General features: G+C 39.6%; 1 protein-coding gene across 5 annotated transcripts in view; it reads right to left on the bottom strand.

Moving 5' to 3' along the window:
* LOC124615566 (centrosomin) overlaps positions 1 to 23,860 on the bottom strand; it is a 406,915-nt gene that overhangs the window by 69,156 nt on the left and 313,899 nt on the right. For all 5 annotated transcript variants that reach the window (XM_047143545.1, XM_047143548.1, XM_047143544.1 and 2 more), the window contains exons 7-8: positions 17,148 to 17,408; positions 7,281 to 7,895 (exon numbers count right to left, since the gene is read on the bottom strand). In XM_047143545.1, coding sequence (XP_046999501.1) covers positions 7,281 to 7,895; positions 17,148 to 17,408 — 876 coding nt within the window. The remainder of the gene's footprint in view (positions 1 to 7,280; positions 7,896 to 17,147; positions 17,409 to 23,860) is intronic.

The raw sequence follows: 23,860 nt of genomic DNA, 5'->3' as shown, positions 1-23,860 counted from the left end.
TCATAAGATTAAGACTCATACTGTGTGCCGTGGACAAGTTACAGGTCTGTTTGGCTATGATCTCATCTATGTCTCACAAGGTTGGGTTTTGATTCTTGATCAGTACACTTTTACCACTCCTAGTGGGATCCCATCCCAAGTTTAGTTTCATTCCAGTGACACAGTCTGTCAATGTGACTTGCTGCTTTCTGTTGTGAAGGACAGTCTGCATCCATGTCCGAAGGATATCATTAATGCCATAATATTTAGTTTGACAAGCATAATTTTGTGGTCCACACCAGATACTAGAGGGAAGTGGCACTGTAACTTGTATGTCAATATAAACACAGTTAAGTACTAGATACAGAAAGTAAAACAAGAGATTTTGATGGAGCAGAGAGTATTAATCAACAAGATCCATTATTTTCAGGAAGACTTTTACAGTTACCACTAGCGAATATAAATGGGAATTTGATCTCTCTCTCTCTCTCTCTCTCTCTCTCTCTCTCTCTCTCTCTCTCTCTCTCTCTGTGTGTGTGTGTGTGTGTGTGTGTGTGTGTGTGTGTGTGTGTGTGTGTGCGTGCGTGCGTGCGCGCGCGCCGTCCCCTCTCTCCGACTGAGCCTTGGTTATTGGTTCTGCAAAAGAAAACCTTGATTGGTAACTGAAGTTGCTTAAAATGAATGGGTAAATCATTTGGTATCATTGGTGCATGGGGTATGAGAGAGACTTCTCCAGCTGATGTATCTGTGAGGACAGTAGCTTCAATGACAATGTTACGCATGGTTTTAATCTGTAAATTGGTACGATTACAAAGTTTTTGATGTTTCAGATTCCATCATAAGCAGATAACCAATAAATACAACTTTCCTATTTTTTGTTAAAAAGGGAATGAGAAGAATAAAGCCGAATAGTGCCTCGCAAGGTTGGGTTTTGATTCTTGATCAGCACACTTTTACCACTTCAAGTGGGATCCCATCCCGAGTTTAGTTTCATTCCAGTGACACAGTCTGTCAATGGGACTTGCTGCTTTCTGTTGTGGAGGACAGTCTCCATCCATGTCAGAAGGATATCATTAATGCCATAGTATTCCAATGCTGGGTCAGTATTCGTAGTATTTCATGTTCACCCATTTTGTTTAAAATTATATATCAGGATAAAGATGGTTTAAATGCTCTGATATCACAGTTAAAACTGACTACTAGAAAGAAAATTAAATCACCATTTCTACAGCACAGCATTTTCTTTCTTACAGTCGGTTTTAACAGAAGACCTGTACACTGTTGTTTAGAAAAACTAATAGGTTTTGTCCATCCGTCTGAATGTTTATTAGAGTATTGAGAGTATTGTGTGCAGAAAGTTGAAGTAAATCAATCAAGAACTTTTTGAAATTTTCTCTAAAACTATTTGCTACATGGTACGATAGAAAAGCAATTGGAATTTCTTTTAATTCTATACATCTGATTTTCAAAACGTTTTTTAATCTTGTTGGTACACATCTTCCTGATGTATGTTTGCATTTTCAATGGTTTTGTGTATCTGGTTTATTGTTGACAGTCAAAAAGGTTAAATATGTTTTTGAGAGCTATGCGAAGTTTTACTTTTGAAAAAGGTGGAGCAAAGCATCTGAGTTAAATTTTGTTTGAAAAAATAGAATACAGTGCAGCATCACATTCAGAATGTTGACAGTGGCATTTGATGAATTTATTATGAGCAACACAGAGTATATGAGCAGTATAAACATTTCAAAGACGGTCGCAAAGACGATGACCTCCCTAGACACCATAGTGCACCTTTACTGATGACCATGTAAAAGAAGTAAATAAATTAGTTCAGGAAAATCACCGAATCACCATTAGAGAGGTTGCTGATGATGTCGGCATATCCTATGGCTCATGCCATGCATACTCTACCTGAACATCAATGCTGTGGAAATGTTGTTCATCAAAGGTTGCCAGTGAAGAGTAGAGCCTCCAGTCGGCTTCATACAGCTGCCAGTTGGTCTTGCGCACAGATGGGACATGAATCAGCAGACTAATTACGCATGGGAAATGATCACTTGAATGTGTGTCGGAGAGGACAGATTACTCTAGATGGTGGGTAAGCTGTGCAGTGCAGCCCAAGGGGGATCTAGGTGAGAGCGTGTGTGGAATCTTAAAGAAATGTGGGTTCACCAGGGTTTAGAGAAACAGAGTAAGCTGGTTGAGAGTATCAGCCAGAAGAGAGCCTCTCGGGCAGGTTCTGAGAGAGCCCCAAATGGGGTGTTGAGGACTGAAGTCGATGAGTAGTAGAAAGGTTAGAGTGAGCTGAGCAGAATATCTGCCTTAGTGAGAGCAAAGGAAAGGGTTTGTAGGTATTACAAAGAGGAAAGGTATAACAGGGGAGAGAAAGACAGACAGCAATGGATAAGCTGGGTGTTCAATGAAATGGTTTGGCTACAGATGTCAACCAGAATGAGCTCTTGACTCCCCCTTGAGCTAGAGTTACTTTCTTGGAAGGAAGGTCGAGACGGACTGGAGTGTAGTGTAAGAGATCAAGATTTCGGTTGCGTACAACTACAGGGTTCCGAGACTGAAGAATCCTGTTCCATTATTTCTTGAGATGTACCAATAACCTCCCTGGGTCAGTAAGCTAACTTCAGGGTGGAAAATTTGTTGGTGATCCACACCAGTGAAATGGAGGTCAACCACACAGAGGTGCCATGTAATGTCACTGTTTTAGAGGATTTTAGAGATGCAGAAGGGGAAGAATGACTGTTTGACTACTTAGTACCTTTGCATTTTCCAGATGTGGACCCAGATGTTTGCTGACTTGAGGAGTGCAGAAAGTAATCCCAGGAGTATTCATTTTTAAATTTCCATTCTTCTGGTTGCATCAGAAGTGACTTCATCAGTGTGGGAAGAGCGGTTTTGGTGCTTGAGCAACTGTAGTTGGCGGAGGTGAGGATGTCACCATAGCACTAAGTGATTTCACAACCAGACCATGGAACTGGAGGTCACATGTTTGCATGGTCACATCTTTCATGGGCTGTGACGTAGCAACAACAGTACCGTAACTGGTGAATTGTGGTACGCAAGGCCTTTGGCTAGCTAACATTTTGTGAGCAACACTGAAGGGGTAGCTTTTCCCTTACCCAATCTACTGAAGAGCACTCTTGTTGAGGTACATAGGGCATTTGCGGGGTGAAGCACCATGGTTGCCAGTGCAATTGATACAGTGAGGATAAGGAGGGCAGCAATCTCCCTCAAGAACATTCTTGACACAAGATACACATTTGGCTGTGTTTTGACAGGATATGTGAGTATGGTTATAATGCTGTCATTGGTACCAACGCATTGGGTTCTTCGGTACGCCAAGGCTGACAATGATGACTTCACAGCCTGCCTTGATCTTTGATGGGAGCTCCGCTCAACCAAACATTAGGAATAGGTGTGGGTAGGCATGAATTCTGAATCAACCATCTTTATAACCTGATCAGAGAGGTAATGTTGTATAACTACCTCAGTCATATCATCAATCAGTCGAGTGTATATGGCAGCATGTGAAGAATTCAGTGTTCGATGAGCCTCTACACAAACAGGGTATCCATGGACGAGCGTAGCTTTAAGCAGTTTTTGGGCTTTGAAGATACTGTCTGCCTCTAGATGCTAAGTTCAACTGAGTAAGCAAGTGTAGGATTTTAGTGGGCCTGCAAATGTGCCCCTACCTGAATGAATGATGATGAGGTTCACTGTAGAAAAGTTCTGACATCCTTCCGTGCGCAATACCACGAAACAGCAGGGTGCAACTAACAACGTGGGTGAATCCCCCACGATTGCCAGGGTCTCCTATAGCACGCTCCTTACACACACACACACACACACACACACACACACACACACACACACACACACTTATATTGGCTAAGGATTTTAATTAATTAAATTCTACACATTGCACCTCATTTATGTGCATATTGAGCACTGCATGACCTTAGTAGACATGAGTACATACATGAGTATTACTCATGCAAACAAAGTTGACACCCGGTGCACTGGCTGATGGGAGCGACTGTAAATGAGAAATGCTTTAACAGTCACTCCTATCAGCCACCTCGCTGAGTGTCAACTTCGTTTGCGCGTATAATAGCTACTTTTCCTTCTTCAATTGTCAGATTAATTACAAAGTTAATGCAACTTAACTTTCTTTTGTTTGTGTGTGTGTTTTTTTCTAATGAAGGCTGTGGCCGAAAGCTTTATGTAAGTGTCTTAATTGTGCCCGACTGCAACTTAATGTGTGTTCTTTACGGTAAGTAGCAATCTGTCTTTTCCTACATTGCTGGTTTGTAATATCCCTTATGTTATAGGCTTCTGAAGATGGGAAATTAATTTCTCCAAACTTGTAAATTAGAACAAAAATATACTTGCAACTAAATTACGTTGGCAACCTTAGATAAAAATTGAGCACTGCAGAACAACAAAATTATGCTTTGTGTTTTGGGCCCATATGGAACTGAATATCTGAGAAATCTGCAAATCAGCTTTTTGTGAATGTTCACATAAATAATGTGAACCTGTCAGGAGCATGCATACATTCTACTGTCTCAAAATCTATGACTGTGTGCTTTAGGTCCTTACAGTTCTCAGTGCCTCAATTGTAAAACCTGATAAAAAAATGTCAGATTTTAGTACCAGCAGAACATGGGCATTGTTTCAGTAGATAACCCATGTTGCAGCTTTTTAGGGCTTTATATGATTGCACTGCAAAGCCAAAACCTACTTTTTTAGATGGTTTGGAACATTGTCTTTTCTAATGTAAACAGTTTAAAAGTGTTTTCAGAAGATACCTTTTTGTAAAAGTTGGCTAAACACACTGTCTCTGTCTCTTCAAAAATCATCCAACTTTGCTTCAATTTGTACACCACATACTTATTTCTGGAGATATAGAAAGCTAATCCCCACCCCCCAAAATAAATAAATAAAAATATCTACTTCTTCCGTTGACTTGCCTCTGTTTCACATAGGCAAACACTTAAAGTTGTTCAAGATGGCCTAGTTTTGTTTCTTTCATGAAAATTCTGTCAGAAATTAGTCAAAATTGCCAAAAATGCAGGAGTACACAGCTGAAAGCTGCTCTGTAGGGTCAAACAAGCAACTATATCTCTGCAAGTACTGTTAGAGAAGCTAGTGCCACTTTAATCTTGCACAGAAGGTGTCACTGGATGGGACCATGACAGCTGATAACAGTTGACCCAATTTGTCGCAAGTGCCATTAGCTTCTCTCGTGTGAAGCTGTCTACTTGCAATTAGATTTAGAGCTTCAGCAAGACAACTACTACTTCCCAATAACATTAGAGACCATCACTCACACTACATGTGATGACCCCGTCGTAGCAATGGTTGCCAGGGGAATATGCATAGTATGGTCAGTAAAATACCATCTAGATACACAGCTTCAGGCCTTCTTACTGATATATTACAACTATCTAAGTGTAATAACTTCCACCACCAATGATTGACAGCATTGTGTTGTCCTTCCCACAGTGTTGAGACATTGAATTCTAGCCTTTTTACATATGGTCAATGGGGGATAATGAGAACTAAAGGTCATCACCATATCTTAGTTTATGACAATGAACCATGATTTAGACTGAAATAGTTGGAGAATTTCTGTCATAAGAAATGTGATCACCACTCGACACTGGTACCATTCCACCACCAAAACAACAGCAAAGCAGGAAGAATGATGACATTCAAACAGCAGATACTGAAAACTATAAGGGATACATTGACATCATCAAATGTTTTCACGCACACATTTCCACCAGATAGGCAATTAAGTGTCAATTACTAATATAATTTAATTCTGCAAACAATGGGAATTCCAGGTAGAACTATCAACAATGTAGGATAAGATAGATTGCTACTTATCACACTTATGACATATTAAGTTGCAGGCAGGTACTATTGAAAGACATTTACACATAAGCTTTCAGCCACACCTTCTTTGGAAAAGGGAAACACAAACCATTCGATCACACAAGCAAGCACACTTCATGCACACATGACCGCGAACTCCAGCAGTTTGGACCAAAATGCATTGGTGTATGTTTCCCTTTTTCTGACCAAGGCTGTGGGTGAAAGATTATGTGCAAGTGTCTTAATTGTGCCTGTCTGCAACTTAGCGTGTCATCTTTATGGTAAGTAGCAATCTATCTTTTCTTACATTGTTTATAATTAAATCATCATCATTTATTCTGAAACTATAGTCCACCCTCATTGTCACATTTTTGTGCAAGTGTGCGTTTTTTGATAAGTTGATGAAATGCTTAGAAGTAGAAAAGGGGAAAAAGACTAGTGGGTGTCTTGGTGGAATAGAAGGCTCTGTAGTGCTGGAATGGGTGCAGAGAAGGGGGACAGGTGGGTGGAGGAAAGGAACTAGTGGAAACTGAGCCAGGGGGAGGAGGGCAGAGTTTATGGGAACATAGGACTTAATGCCTGTGCAGTTCAGAAGAGTTGGTGCCATTACGAAGTGTCCAGATGGTGCAAGCTGTAAAGTTGTAGCTGAAGTGAAGCACACAGTGTTGGACAGCATTCTCAGCAACTGAGTCATCTAGCTGTCTCTTGACCACAGTTTGTCCATGGCCATTCATGCAGAAAAACATGCCGTCAGCTATATGCCCATATAGACAGAAACATAGTTGTTGCAGGTCAGTTTGTAGATCACATAACTGTTTTCACAGGTAGTCCTGCCTTTGATGGGGTAGGAAACACCTGCAACCACACTGGTGTACTAGTGGTGGTGGGGAGAGAATGCACGGGAGATCATCTGTACAAGGTTGGTAGTGATAATTTTGATCTGTGGCTGCCTCAGTGAGACCTTTTGTATACTTGGAAAGTGACCACTTGTCACTAGAGATGTGATGACCCTGGGTGGCTAGGGCACATGAAAGGGACTCCTTGGTATGGAATGGGTGGCAAATTTGAAACTGGATGTATTGCTGGTGGTTGGTAGTTTCGATATGGACAGAGGTACTGATAGGGCCATCCTTGAGGTGCAGGTCAACATTAAGGGAGGTAGCTTGTTGGGTTGAGGAGAACCAAGTGAAGCATGTGGGGGAGAAGGTGTTGAGGTTCTGAAGGAATGTGAGTATGGTGTCGTCAATCTCTGACCAAATATAACAGGCTTTCCATTGTGTCTGTCCATGACTATGTCTCCTCTCCTCTATATGGTGAGTAGCAACGTATCTTTTTCGTAATATTGTTGTTACTCCATGCTGGACTTTCCATTGTTTGACAAATAATTAAAGTAATAATTAACTCACCTGTGCATCTTGCTCCATTTGTACACCAGTTTGCAGATAATGTGCTTCTTCTGGCTGCTTCTGCCCAGACTTGGCCTGACTGTAAGCTTCAGTTAATTTTGTTGCCATTTGTTGCATCTCTGTTTTTCTTTTCTTATCCAACTCTTTCAGCTGCTCATTTTCTTTTTTAAGTTCTTTAGATTTTCGTATGGATTCTTGAAGTGTGTGGCAAGCAGTTCTATATGAATTCTCCATTTTACAAATCTTTTCCTCTGCCTGGTGGTGCTTCACCTGAATGTCTTTCAGTTTCTGTGTAATATCATTTACATGACTTTCAAGTTCTGCTACATGCTGCTTCTCATCCTTAAGTTTGCTCTCAGAATATTCCAATTTGCCACTCAGTTTCTTTTCTGTTTCTTCAGCTGTTGCAAGTCTGTTTTTCATTGCTTGCAGTTCACTCATATGCATTTTTACAAACTCATTTTCTTCAAGATCTCCTCCCTTTTTTTGCGAAGACCTGTTGTCAACACAATAACACCATTTGTTTTTAGATGAAGTAGGTGCTGCATCATCTCCACCAGCATTTTCCCTGCTTCTCTGCTTCCCAGATTTCATCTGAGCCTTCATCATATTAACCTATAAATTAATGAAACAATGGAAGCAATTAGTATACAATTCAATTGAGTTATTTACATGTTTAGCGATAATGTTCACAAAAAGAATTAAATGTGTTGCATAAATAAAGATTCCTGTTCAAGTGTACCTGATTAAAATTTAAGGAGCTACGTGCCGGTCTTTCACAGGTGCGATCTGACTAAAGTACGAGTGGTAACTCTTTGACCCGTGTGTCACACATGGACCAAGGTGTGCTACCTTGTGGCCATGAAGTAGTTTCATACAAACAAAATGTTTACCTTCTGTTTCATGAGGGGGGTAGGGGATGGGGGAACCAGAAGAGCTTTCCATCAAGCATTGTTTGTCCCATATTCCATTACAACAGGAATATTTTAGTGCACTTAACTATCATTCAATTTCCTTCTACGTTTTGCAGGGAAAACACCTCACAATGTTAGGTTTATTTTGAAAAGCCCATGTGCTATCTTGAATATATACAGCCCATCTTGGCCCATCACACAGGGAGAGTATGAACTGTGGAACAGAATTCATTTGTCTGCTGCACAGATGAGACAAGCATCCGACATAGCCAATAAATTCCATAGAACTCTCAGCCCTGCTATCCTTAATCTTACATCTCTTTTTGTGTACAAGTGGTGCACATTTTATCACACAAGACCTACTATCAGTTCGGGTAAGTAAACCCAGTTTTTATTATTATCAACAATCCGTGACATTTGTCTTTAATTTTAGTAGGCTTGCCTTTATGTATTCAGTTACAATGGGTAGATATATCTCCCCCTCCCCTCCCCTCTCGTCGTCTTCTTTTCAGCAACCAATGAACAGTTTCAAAAATCATTAATAGCAAAAGAAGCTAAAGTGGAGAATTTAAAATAAAAAACAAGACGGCTGGGTCATGTGAAATATCATAAGAATGGGTTTCATCTGCAGATTCTAAATGTGTTTCCAATTTCTTTTCTGCCTTTGTTTTTGACTTAAGGAAAAAAATATATTTGTTTCAGCTCCAGATGAAAACTTGGAATGGCATCAACTAGTAAACTTGGAGTTTAAAACAAATCCCACATGCTTGAAATGCAACAAATTTATCGCCGTTTCAAAAGAGTATAACATAAATGGCATTACGAAACTAAACATGCAATTATGTCTAATTGCAAAGGACGATTTCAACAAGATGAGGTAAACTACTTAAAAAGAAAACTTTCCACACAACAACAAACATTTACAAAAATGAATACAGGACCTGTAAAAGTGAGTTACACAGTACTTCTATGTCTACATAAATACTCCGCAATCCACCTTGATTGACGGAGGATATACTATACAACTGCTAGTCATTTTCTTTCATGTCTCACTCGTAAATAGAGTAAGGGAAAAACGATTATGTATAATGTTACTTATAATCCGTCTTGATTGCAAAAATGTTTATTCACATGACCAGTTTCGGTTCCTCTAGAACAGTCCTCATCCAAAACCGGTCATGTGAATCAAGACGGATTGTAAGCAACACTGTATAACCAGCGATTGTGGTAGCCCTTCAGACATTATGTCTGTTTTTGCGTTTAACTTTGTGCCTCTATACTAGCCCTAATTCCTCTTACCTTCATGGACCTCATGCTAAGTGTATGTTGGCAGCAGTAAACTAGTTCTGCAATCAGCTTCAAATGCCAGCTTTTTAAATTTTCTATATAGGTTCCTAAAATAGAATGTCTCACCTTATATCCAGGTATTTCCATTTGAGTTCCTGAAGCATCTGCATAATAACTTGCACGTTGATTGAACCTACCAATAATAAATCTAGCAGCCCCCCCCTCCGAATTTCTTTGATGTTTTCTGGTAACCTTACCTGGTGGTGATCCCAAACACACTAGCAGTACCCAATAATGGGTCACACTGATGTTCTACATGCATTCTCCTTTACAGACGAACCACACTTTCCTAAAACTCTCCAAATAAACTGAAGTCGGCCATTCACCTTCCCCACTGCAGTCCTTACATGCTCATTCCATTCCATTTCATACTGCTTTGCAGTGTTCTGTCTAGATATTTAATCTAGGTGTTGTGTCAAGTAGCACTCTACTAATGCTGTATTTGAACATTACGGAATTGATTTTCCTACTCATCTGTATTAACTTACAGTTCCTACATTCAGTGCTAGCTGCCATTCATCACACCAACCACGAATTTTGTCCAAGTAATCTAGCTATTATACTGGAGGAGAAAACCAACCATATTCTGACAGCAAAATGGTTGATGAATGAATGCTTTAAAAAAGTTGTGGAGACTGTGGGTCCAGAAAGGAAACAGTGTTTGTCAAAAATACCTATTACTAGATGTGTGGACTATAGAACATATTTGTCCAAGAAGAAATATCCCACGTTTTGCAAACATACTTTATTTTCAGTACAGCAATGTCCCGGTAATCCGAAATTTCGGTTAATCTGAACATGAAAAATGTTAGTATGGAAAACTGTGTGGTAAACTGCTGTACATACACACTATTTTAATTTACACACTACAGTAAATATGTATTAGAAGGTTGGCAAGAAAACATTACTTTTAAACAATGCATAACAATGAAAGAAAAGCTGTCAAACGTACTAAAATGCAGTGGACATTTTATCCCTACTCTTTAGATGATAAAAATTCAGTCACTGTTTTTTGGCGTAAGGAAGACAGTCTGTTATATGACGCATTGTTGTGCCATCGTCTCAAACATCAAAGCAGCAGGTGTAAGAGTGGGCTGTTGCTCCAAATAACATAGCACGAGGTCAACGGCTTCTGCTGTGTCACTGTGTGGCTCTCCTCTGTCACTTTCAGGCTCATTGTCACTTCTGTCACAGCAGTCCACTTCTTCCTGTTCTTGAGTCACAGCAGCAACTAAATCAGCGTTAGTAACGTTCTCCACACATGCCCCATCCGTTGTCTACGTCTCCTTCACTAGCTTCTTCACATCCAGGGATTGTCTGCATTATTTGTAGTATATTTTCCTCTTTATTTTTAACTAGGTTATCCTGAAATTCAAGAGATATCCGCAGTTTTCTCCATGATTTTCTCAGAGTATTGTCTGAAATATTCTGCCGTGCCTCAGCAGCCCAATAAACAACACCCTTCACATTAGTCTCTTTTATTTTGTCCACTAAAAGAATGCTATCATCTTTAATCAGCATTTTTAAAATTGTTTTCTGTAAATCAGTTTTAATGTTTGCAGTACACCCTGGTCCATCGGCTGTAGAAGTGGTGTAACATTTGGCGGCAAAAACTTTGCCACAATTTCTCTATCACATAATTCCTCAGTACTGGGGTGAGATGGCATGTTATCAATCAAAAGGATTGCACGGGGAGACAACAAACTAGCCGTGAAACCATTATTTGAACAGCTTACCATCCATCCATCCTTTTTTCTTGTTGCAATAATATATAGGCCGGGACTTCATGTTGCAGTTTTTAAAAACTCTGGGCCTAGCAGATTTGCCGATCAGCATTAAGGGCAGCTCGCGATTACCAGCAGCGTTGCTGCACGCTAATAAAGTCACACTATCCTTGCACATTTTAAAACCAAGAGCGTGGTCTCCTGCTTTAATGCCATGTTTTTTGCTGGCAATGCCCTAGAATTAAGGCCAGTCTCGTCAGTGTTATAAATTTGTTGGGGAGAATTCTTTCCTTCTCTTATTATTTTTTCAAACTCATCCAAGTATTCCTTCGCTGCATCACAGTCAGAAGAAAGCTTCTCTCCAGTAATTGTTAGCTGATGGATTCCATGACGTTTTTTGAATCTGTCCAACCAACATGTACTTGCACTAAAAGACTCACCACCATTCATTAATTTGTTCATGTAAACAGCCTTCTCCTGAACCAATGCTCCACTCAAAGGAGTTCCCCTTTCTCTTTCCCGTGTAAACCAAAGGAAAAGAGTTATATCCACTTTATTGTACTGGGACTGTTTCAAAGTCCGCCGAACTTCGAGTGTTTTTCCCGAAGACGTTGCACAGAACTGTTCAAGCTTCACTTGGTTCTTCTTCCAACCACAAATGGTTGTTTTACAAACACCCAGTTCCGTTGTCAGTTTAGATACATGAGAATGTATCTAAGCTCACCCCTGTCTATCTGCTTCAAAGCGTTCAGTATTTCTTTGAGAGTTAACGTTGTATGTTTCCATTTACTCATGACGAAAATACATACACCACTACACCTGAACGAATACAATACAACTGTTATACGTGCCAGCAATAGATAAATAACATAACCAAGCACTTTGCGAGCCAACTGGCAGTTCACTGACCTCCGACACTACAAAGATCTCAACAATGCACAACAACAAGGGCAGGGAGTGAGAGTGAGCCATTGTTCCCACACTTGTTCCCATTTGTTACCATGATGTATCTACCTACCTACCTACCTACCTGCTTGGTATACTTCATTCTAGAAACTAGTCACCGTAATTCCGGCTAATCCGAACAAATCGGTAATCTGAACAAGGTCTGGTCCCAATTAGTTCGTATTAACAGGACTCTGTTGTACTTACGAACACTTGCATGTGTGAACAGCCTTTTAATAGGATGAATTACATCAAATCACAAATGAGACCTCCAATTACTGATATTAATCTGGAAAACACTTTTCTTCTACCAGAATCTACAGTCGACATCAACAATGACTCTGTTCAGTCGAAACCAGACATCCTACTCGCATTGTGTTGCATTAAATTGTCTAATAAATGTTTTTTCCTCTCAGATTTGTTTTATTTTCTTCAAAATATAAATTAATGTTTCTTGCTTGTTTTAGTTAACAAAGAAAAGATTTGTAATGCGGTCCAAAATTCCCTTTCCAAAATTCACCCCTGGATTAAAGCTTTCACACATGTTGGCTGTTTTATTTTCACAAGGAAAATTTCAGAGAAGTTTACAGAAATCTAATTTATACGAGATTAGATGGGTAGATCACATAACTAATGAGAAGGTTTTGAATAGAATTGGGGAGAAGAGGAGTTTGTGGCACAACCTGACAAGAAGAAGGGACCGGTTGGTAGGACATCATCTGAGGCATCAGGGGATCACAAATTTAACATTGGAGGGCAGCGTGGAGGGTAAAAATTGTAGAGGGAGACCAACAGATGAATACACTAAGCAGATTCAGAAGGATGTAGGTTGCAGTAAGTACTGGAAGATGAAGAAGCTTGCACAGGATAGAGTAGCATGGAGAGCTGCATCAGACCAGTCTCAGGAGTGAAGACCACAACAACAACAACACAATTTATACAATATTTTTTAAACTCATTGAGAATAACAAAGCAACTGACAGTTCACCAATATGTGATTTTGCTACTGTGCTAAATAAACCATTCAGCAATATGTACAGATGTCTTACAGCACATGCGTGAAGCATCAAATAAATGTTACAACGAATGTGTGTAATTTTTGTATAATTTATGAAGAGGAAACACACACTGCACTAGAATGATTGCACTTAACTTCTATAATGAACTGCTGACATATAAGCTGACCATGCATGTTCCTCTGTTTTTTACAAATATACTGCCCATAACACATGTAACTTTGGTTGCTGCATCATCAAAAACTCTCACTGGGGCTAAGGGTAACAAAGACTATCACGGTAACAAAGACTATCACCTACTCTCATGTGTTCTGCAGAATCATTCATGATAAACTCACTTGTTTTTTTTTTTTGTAATCTTCAATGTGTCACAGAAAGGGCACATTTGTTGAACATTCAACCAAAAATGATAGGTAACCAGCATCTATTCTTGGCTAAAAAGAATCAGGTAATATGATGGAAACTGGTGAAACACTTTGTTACTAGATTATCATGTAATAGTAGTTGCTAGTTATTTGCAATTTTGGAATGTTTCAACCAGTTAAATTAGCCTTTTTTCAGTTTTTGTTTTACATTCAAGTTGGCAACTCCAATTTCAACAAAGATGATTACATGGAGCAGATACACAACACAGTACAGTTAAATAGCAGATTTAAAGTATATAAAAAAGGCTGACACCCTAGGAATATTAGAACAACAACTGTAATATAGATCACAGGAAGGAGAAAATACCATATAAGAAAGCTTTCTTTGTGCAATGCTGCAATTTTTTAATTAAAATGAAAGACAAGTGCAAAAACTGATTCTTCCGGAATTCTTGGGCTGTTTTAAAAGTAAATAATTTACTTTGTGTACTTATTTGTCAGATTGCACAAGATTTGGACCACCATTTCAGGTCAGAAACAAGATAGCATCGAACTGGCGATCCTGCATCAAAAAAGCAGATTTTAGTTCACTGGCACAAAGAGAGGCCAGAAGGGTGGAGAGGAAGGTGGGGTGCATTTTGTGGACACAAAATGTGCTTCAAAAATTGTACTTTAAGTATAAATTCTTCGAATACAACCATTATACAAGTAGCATTATAACTAGGGTAAGAAGTACAAAACAGAGTAGTGATACACAAAAGAAGAAAGCTTTATAGATGGCTCATATTATTGTAGAACTTGAGAAGTAGATGACTGGTTGGTGAAACGATTTAATATTCGGTGGGGTGGGGGTGGGGGGTGGGGCGCAATTCCGAACTGCTGAACTGACAAGAAATTACAGGAAATATGTCTTAATGCATTGAACTGTATGCATCCTGTGTTGCAAATAAATTATTTACCCAGTCCAGAACTTACACAGATCTGTGCCAACCAGAGATGTCAAACAGAAATGGAAGTCTGCTCCTGCCATGATTAATATCAACACCTACTACAAATAATGTACAATTTTTTGAAAGAAATCTACTTTTCAAATCAAATTCTGGCATGCCACACAGACCTCCTACTTACTAAGTGTTAAGAATTATGATGCAGAATTATAAACAACTCTATGTGAAAGGTAAAAATTCATCAGAGGCAAGGAATTTAAAATGAGAACTTACAATTTTTTTATCGTGCTGTGTATAGGACAATAGTACTGATTGTGAAACATGATGGTTAACCATACATTATTCATTTCTACAGGGCACGAACAATTTGCGAGGTGAAGGGTTTCTTTTGTGTATAACGGTAACTGTTTTCATTTAGTATGTATGGTTGGTTCTAATTACAGTATAGCGATTACTACACCTGTCCACAACCTGTCAGTGGTTTGCTTATGTGCAAGTTACTCTGGAAGCTGGCCTCTTGAAAAAAATGTAAATTTTACCTGAAACTTTATGCATGACAACTTACCAATACAAACTCTCTTACCAACACAAGCTCTTTGAAAATAAAATTCCATTCTCTTACTACTTTCCAAAGGTACTTCCAGTGGACTCTTTCAAATCTTTTCATTAGGAAGATCATTTCTGCATTACCTAAAAACTAGATCTGATTTTGCAATGCTAGCATATAAGGCCTAAAAAGTAACAAGAAAGATGCAGTCAAAATACTTTCATATTTCGGTGGTACTGGTACATCAGCCAGAAAATTCTTTTTAAAAATAAATAAAAAGATTTAAAAATGAAGTAGAATTAAGACTCCAATACCAAGGATAGTATTCACTTTCACTTTTTTTATGTTTCTGATGATCTGAGGTACCTCTTCAGCTTCTCAGCATGGGAGTTCACAATCTGCAAATTCAAGAATGCATACTGCACATCACTGTGAAAAATGTCCTGAACCAGAAGCTATAGCATCTGCAGTTGCTAGCTATTTTACACAACATGAGCCACAGGATATCATTGTGTATAAGAAATGAGCCCGTGTCAGTTAGGACACAATGGATACGAAGTAAAGGCAGAAAAACCAACACAAAACTGCAATGTATCAATCACAAAGAAGTAAATCTTGTGAATTCATGTTCAAATTGTAGATGGATTTAACACATTTAAAAATGCATTCTGAAAAAGTTCTGGTGTCTGATTATTACATTTATTTCTATAGATTTACATATGCTGTGTAAACTGGAACAAAGATTATAAAAACTTTTCAAAGCTGATGTGCATAGAACTGAAAGTGAGAATTTCATTGGACCTACTGTTATGGAAAATAGGCAGAAGCTAATTGCAGGCATGAAGCTACAACGCTTACGATGAACAATGCAGATTTTTATCCCAATGTTACAAGCAGTGATGTGTATACATTTTAATTACACAGATTTAAACAACAATGCACATTTCAGCAGATTCACATCAGTAAATGAATACATGAGTAACTTCAAATGAAAATATTGTTCTCCTTGATGACGGCAATGTATATTAAGACAAAACAGTGTGTATTAATGTCAATTTGATAAGAAAGCTAACTTAAGTCAGCTGTGACACCAATACATTGCATATATTTAACTGAAAATGACCTAATTACATGCATATGTGCAAAAGGCAACACATGCTTCTATTACATAATCTCCAATGCCAGAATCTAGGCAGAATGCACAGACAGCAACTATGTACTGTGTAGCTCAAATGCTGCAGTTCTGCAGAATGATTTAGTTTACCTCTGAGGTTGTACATTAACAACCATTCCCAGAGGTAAATGAAGTGGGAACTGGATGGAGTGGGATCCAAAACCACATTCCACGATACAACCATTGAGCCACCATCTTTTAATTACAAATTGAATTACATGCACGTCTTACTCATCTATCACCAATATGCAGGCAGTTGATATACCAATTTAGGCAGTTGTCTTGTAGCTAAAAATTTAATGTGAGTTGTGTGCTCTCTGCCACTAGAGAACATTTTTGTAAGAAGTGTGCAATCATTACTGGCTGCTGTCTAATTTTTCACAGCAAATATTTCAAGTTTCCCTGCCTTTCGCTGCTTCTAAGTGTGTATGAAATGTCAAACTAATCATGTTAATTGTTATATCAGTTACTATCTGTAACCTTACCCAACATAGTTGATAATGACAGAATCGTGTATTCACATATTTCCTTAAAATTGTGTGTGTTAGTAACTTCATTCGTTACTTCTTTTTTTAACTCTTATTTGTGCAAAACAAAAGTTATGTTTTATAATGCGACTAGATTGTGAATTTATCATAGTGGTTGAACTTTACTTAATCACAAAATTTTCTGTCGAAGCTCATCCAACTTCACTTGTCGAAGCTCATCCAACTTCACTGCATGGTGATATAATTTAGGATTAATATTTAAACAACCAGATTTCTAAACAGCTTGATATGCCATCATTTTCTGTAATAATCCAAGGTCAATACAGCAGGCCTTAAACTCACTGGTTCTGAAAGGACTAATGTCTGTATGCATAATAAACAACAGAAGTTAAAAGCTTACCTCATCTTTTAGCCTTTGAATCTCTCTCTCCGATGCATCAAGCTTCAGTTCCATACTTCTTGCAGTTGCTTTGGCTGAAGTATATTTAGCTTCCAAAGACATCATAGCTGAGTCTCTTGTCATAACTAAAGAGCGTAATGAATCAATTTGAATCTGCTTCTCATTCAAATTAGACTCCATACCCTGCAAAACTTTGTGCTGCTCTTTTAACTGATATGTTTTCTGTTCAATGATACCATCACGTTCAGTACGCTCCCTTACCTGAAAGACAAAGTAATGGCATTACTAATAGAAAAATACAAATGTCAATTGCCCTCGTACATAGTAAAGTGAAAAACATAAATATGTTAACATCATACATAAATGAAGAAAGTCATCTATAAATGTATTTGAGTTGTAGTGTTACAGACCACCTGATTAGCATACTATTTGTGACACCAGAATCCCATTACGCACATTTATGGTCATATTTTTATTTTCAGTTCACACCACTTATTTTAATACAGTACACATAAATTACATGAATATAACTTTTGTTCAAGCATTTGCAAAAAGAAGAACACTATTGTTCATAAAACATGTACTAAAAGTTTTAAACAGCAGATGGAACAGGGTAATAAGAATTGTCATATGGAGTTATCACTATTGTAGGCAGTTAATTTAATTCTACCTATAAATAACAGAATGTAATACTACATGTTATAAATACTCATGATTTAATATTTGGTACTGAAGAGTCTGTATCTGATGAAACTAATCATAAGATTCACATTATGTTTTCTGCTGCATATAATGTTGCATTTAAACAATATTATACAAACTGTCTGTCACTGCGCGTCGATTGTGGCACTATTTTTGAAGATTGGCAGTATGATGATGGTGAAGTTCTTTGCCTAGAAGCATGTCAACAGAGAGAGTATGTTGTGCCTGACAGAGTATGTGCACAGTGGTGAGAAAGACAGCTGCTTGTGGACAGTCAGGCCAAGTGTGGCCGGGACACCATAACTATAGCTTTGTCAATGAAGTCAAGATTGAAATGCTCATCTCTGTAGCATCTGTTTACGGCTTGTGAAGATTGCTGCACGGCACATCAAGATCTGCTCCTGTCTGTGTGAAATCTTTGGCAGTTATTACCACAGCAGCTTCTGGGTTTTAACATTCTTTTTATCTCCACTCAAAAATATGAGAGGCACTCTGTTCCGCACACTTACTGCTAGATAACATGGCAGAGGCTGCAGATGTCTGTAACAGCCTAAATGGAACGCAAGAACAAATTAAAGGAGAAGGTACTGTGGCTGCAATGAGAAAAAAGCTGGAAAATGGAGGGACTGAATACATAAGCTGAAGTGATAAATGTATTCTTGCAAAAGCTCATCCAGCACAGAAGGTAAATCTTACTACTGATTACTAAAATTATTCTGTTTACACAAAAGCAACACTGACGTAAGACCAAAACGTGAATTGTGATAAAGAAAATTCGGGAAGTATAATCCACAGAGCCAGTGTGTATGCAGGTACAAAAGCAAGAACCACAGCTACAAACACAAAGATTGGCTGGTTGAAGATTTTTATGAGTTGGAAGCTACTCAAATGCAAGGGAATTACTTGATGGGAGTTGATACAAGTACCATGAGTTAAAAGATCACATCATAGTACCAACAATGGCCCTTCACAGAGCAAGAGATAAGCAACCATTCATCATGATGGGTGAGGTGATGGTGCAGCTTTGCGAAGGAACATACGATGAAATATTTTTGTTAGTTCAGAAGAAAATCCAGGTACTATCTGAAGAGATGCAGAAAGGCCTCATCTTGTAGAAGGAGACAAGGGGGTAGTAAATCAAAACAGAGAAAAGTCAGGGAAGAAATAGAAAATCAAGTGGTACAGCATATACAAGCTTTTTCCAAGAGAGTCACTTGAGCAGGTTTCAAACTGAAAAGGAATATATCACTCCCATCTTAATGTAAATAAAGTATTCAATGTCTTCAAAAACCAACAGTGATTCGAAAGTGACATACCATCTTTATTATGATAATTTTAGTAAACATTTCCCTAACCTCTCTTTTCACAATCATCATACAGACATATGTGATCAATATTAGAGAAGGAAAGTTGCTACTCACCATATAGCAGAGATGCTGAGTCATAATAGGCACAACAAAAAGATTCACACAATTATAGCTTTTGGCAATTAAGGCCTTTGTCAGCAAAACGCGCGCACGCACACACACACACACACACACACACACACACACACACACACACACACACACACACACACACACACACACACACACAGTCTGTCTCAGGCAACTGAAACCATAGTGCGAGCAGCAACACCAACGCATGATGTGGGTGGCGACTGGGTGGGGGGTAAAGAGGAGGTTGGGGTGGGGAGGGGGGAGGGATAGTATGGTAGGGGTGGCAGACAGTGAAGTGCTGCAGTTTAGACTGAAGGCAGGTCAGAAGATGGGAAAGGGGGGGGGGGGGGGGGGAGATACGTAATGGAAAGGAGCAAAACAAAAAGAAATTAAAAGACTGGGTGTGGCAGTGAAATTACGGCTGTGTAGTGCTGGAATGGGAACAGGGAGGGGGCTGGATGGGTGAGAACAGTGACTAATGAAGGTTGATGCCAGGAGGGTTATGGGAACATAGGATGCATTGCAGGGAACGTTTCCACCTGTGCAATTCAGAAAAGCTGGTGTTGGTGGGAAGGATCCATATGGCACAGGCTTCGAAGCAGTTACTGAGATGAGGGATATCATGTTTGGCATTGTGTTCAGCAACAGCGTGGTTCTTTCTCAGAAACAGTTTGTCAGTAGCCATTCATGTGGACAGACAGCTTGTTGGTTGTCATGCCTACATAGAATGCAGCACAGTGGTTGCAGCTTAGCTTGTGAATCATGGCTGGTTTCACAGATATCCCTGCCTTTGATGGGATTAGTGATGTTAGTGACCAGACTGGAGTAGTTGGCGTAAGGACAATGTATGGGGCAGATCTTGCATCTAGGCCTATTACAGGGGTATGAGCCATGAGGTATGGGATTAGGAGCAGGGGTTGTGTAAGAATGGATGAGTATATTGTGTAGGTTCGGTGAACGGCGGAATACCATGGTAAGAGGGGTGGGAAGGATAGTGGGCAGGGAATTTCTTATTTCAGGACACAAGAGGTAATCGAAACCCTGGCAGAGAATGCATTTCAGTTTCTCAAGTCCCAGATGGTATTGAGTTACGAGGGGAATGCTTCTCTGTGGCCGGAGTGTGGGACTTTGGGAGGTGGTGGGAGACTGGAAAGATAAGGCACAGGAGATGTGTTTTTGTACAAGGTTGGGAGGAAATCTGCTGTCCGTGAATGCTTCAGTGAGACCCTCAGTATATTTTGAGAGGGACTGTTCGTCACTGCAGAAGCGATAACCATGGGTGGCTAGGCTGTGCAGAAGGGACTTCTTGGTGTAGAATGGGTGGCAACTGTCAAAGTGGAGGTATTGCTGGTGGTTAGTAGGTTTGATAACGGCAGAGGTACTGATGTTGCCATCTCTGAGGTGGAGGTCAACATATAGGAAGATGGCTTGTTGGATTGAGTAGGACCAGATGAAGCAAATGGTGTAGAAGTTGTTGAGGTTCTGGAGGAATGTGTATATGGTGTCCTCACCTTCAGTCCGGATAGCAAAGATGTCATCAATGAATCTGAACCAGGTGAGGGGTTTAGGATTCTGGGTTTTCAGTAAAGATTCCTCTAGATTGCCCATGAATAGGTTGGCATAGAATGGTGTCATGCAGGTGCCCATAGCTGTACCCCAGATTTGTTTGTACATAATAGGGAAGTGGCATCAATAGTAACGATGGTGATGATATTTGGTTTGTGGGGCACTCAACTGCACAGGTATCAGCGCCCGTACAAATTCCCAACCTCTGCTCAGTCCAATCTCGCCGCTTTCATGAATGATGATGAAATGATGAGGACAACACAAACACACAGTCATCTTGTGCAGGTGAAAATCCCTGACCCTGCCGGGAATAGTAGTAGCGAGGAAAGGTTCATGACTGTGTTGTGGGCCTGTTTAGGTTCTGGGTTCTGTGTGGTGGTGGGAGGGAGTTTTGGAGGGTGGGGTAAGTGTAGTAGGTCTGCGAGACAGGGTTCGTCAGCTATGAGGGGACATGGGGGAGGTTTGGAGGTAGTTGTTGAAGTGGTGGACAGTGGTACTCCGAGGCGGGAATTGGAAGCGAGCACGATGGAGAGATTTTTGAGGTGGCGTTGTGCATGTTGCTCAAGTTCCTGCAGGGCAAGACTTTCAGTGTGTGTTATGGGTTCCAGGAATTTGGGATAACATAGCAGGAGAATTTTGCGAACGGAGAGAAGGTACTGCAAGGAGGATTGAGCTTGGTTGATATGGTTTTGCAGGACTATGTTGGTGAGAGTTACGGATTGACAGAATCAGAACTGGTGGAGGTCAACGTGGAAGGAGGGGTGGCAACCAAAGATAGGTAATTTGATGGTAAGGCCATTAGGTGGGATTTCATGAGAGAAGCAGCAATGCAGGAACAGTTTGTGGGACTGGGATCTGGCTAGGGATAAGGAAACTTTTCTGTATTGACGCAGATGGAAGGAACAAGGATCCACGGTGGTGTAAAACATGCGAAAAAATTCGGTAAAAAGGTGGAATTATGTCTGAAAAATTACGCAAAAAATATACCCAAATACGTGTGAAAAATATACAAAGGACGAAATAGATGCCCAAGGGGGAAAAAACCAGATGAAATCTGAGTAAGACAATGATAGCGGAAAGTGAAAACTCACTAAAATTGGCGAGAAGTCACAAGGATCCCACTAGAGAATAACTAATAATTAATAAATATATGTATATTACTGGGGGTAGCAGGTCTGAGGGCGGATAAGCATGAAGAAGGGGGACAGCAGATGTGGAAAGAAAGATTTACAAGCACAACGAGTGCATACAGGAACAATAGTAATCCTTACTGTTGTTTCAGTGGATATGTCATTTATCGTCTTCTGAAGTTTGAGACGTTATTCAGTTCTCTAATAGAACACAGGAGGTTATTTCATGGTTAGGTTCCAGCTACTAAGGAGGACTTTGAGAAAGTGGCTGAATGATGGAGTGGTACAGAAAGACATTTGCTCTTAAGAGAAAAGGTGTTTCTGTCACGTCATTCAGATAAGAGTAAGGGTGAAGAGATATACACAGGACGGTGATTGTCCACATAATACAGTAGAGAAGACATGGTATGGAAATCTCTGTTGTTGTCCACACGCAGCCAGGATAGCTGTGCATATGATGGTGAAAATCATAAGAGAGTTGAACACCATAGATACATTTAACACACTCCTTCATTATCAGTTCCTGTAGTCGTGAGCTTTCATGAGAGAGGCCCTGCAGGACAAAGTCGCTGTAATCAAGTGTTGTGTAAGTGTTTGTGCAAGTTTGTTTTTAGGTTGAGAAGGAAGAGCCTTTTTATTTTTATAGGGCATGGAGAGATGCTGATGCCTCCTTGCACCCGAGGTTACATTCTCAGTCCAATGGGACTCTTATCCAATTCCATACAGAGTATAGCTCTTAAGCATAATACAGTGTAGGTCACTGAAACAGAAAACTGTGTCCAGTTGTTACGAGGAAGATCATGCCATACCCATCTAAAAATAGGGTAGCAGAGGTGATGCCAAAACTACCATCCAGTTATCTACATCCCTCTTTTGTACCACACTGGAACACATTCTGAAATCAAACAAAATGAGGTCTTGTGACAATAGTCTCCTTCATGCCAACCAGCACAAATTCCGAAAACACTGGTCACGTAAATCGAACTCGTGTTTTCTTCACATGATATCCTGAAACTCATGGTTCAAGGCTATCGAGCAGATGCTCTATTTCCTGACTTTGGAAAAGCATTTGACTCTATACAACTCTGGTGCTTATTATGATAGTATGATTATATATGCTATCAAAATAAAATTTGTGGGTTAACAATTACTTACAAGGAGAGGACCCCAGTGGTGGGACTGAATTTCTGAAATCCTCTATATGGCGATGTGAGTTAAAGTCCCAGGTATCACACACTGCAACCATTCACCCTGATCGTCCCTTGTTTGCAACTAATTTTTATATATACAGGGTGGTCCATTTATAGTGACCGGGCCAAATATCTCACGAAATAAGCATCAAACAAAAAAACTATAGAGAACGAAACTTGTCTAGCTTGAAGGGGGAAACCAGATGGCACTATGGTTGGCCTGCTAGATGGCGCTGCCATAGGTCAAATGCAATCAACTGCTTTTTTTAAAATAGGAACCCCCATTTTTTATTACATATTCGTGTAGTACGTAAAGAAATATGAATGTTTTAGTTGGACCACTTTTTTCGCTTTGTGATAGATGGCGCTGTAATAGTCACAAACGTATAAGTACGTGGTATCACGCAACATTCCACCAGTGCGGACGGTATTTGCTTCATGATACATTACCCATGTTAAAATGGACCATTTACCAATTTTGCAGAAAATGTCAATATCGTGTTGATGCATGGATATTGTGATCAAAATGCCCAACAGGCATGTGCTATGTATGCTGCTCGGTATCCTGGATGACATCATCCAAGTGTCCAGACCGTTCGCCGGATAGTTACATTATTTAAGGAAACAGGAAGTGTTCAGCCACATGTGAAACGTCAACCACGACCTGCAACAAATGATGATGCCCA

The sequence above is a fragment of the Schistocerca americana genome, chromosome 5 (genome assembly GCF_021461395.2).
Source record: "Schistocerca americana isolate TAMUIC-IGC-003095 chromosome 5, iqSchAmer2.1, whole genome shotgun sequence".
Classification (NCBI taxonomy): Eukaryota; Metazoa; Arthropoda; class Insecta; order Orthoptera; family Acrididae; genus Schistocerca; species Schistocerca americana.
The sequence above is the reverse complement of the archived record's forward strand: the minus strand, read 5'-3'. Positions and strand labels throughout refer to the sequence as shown.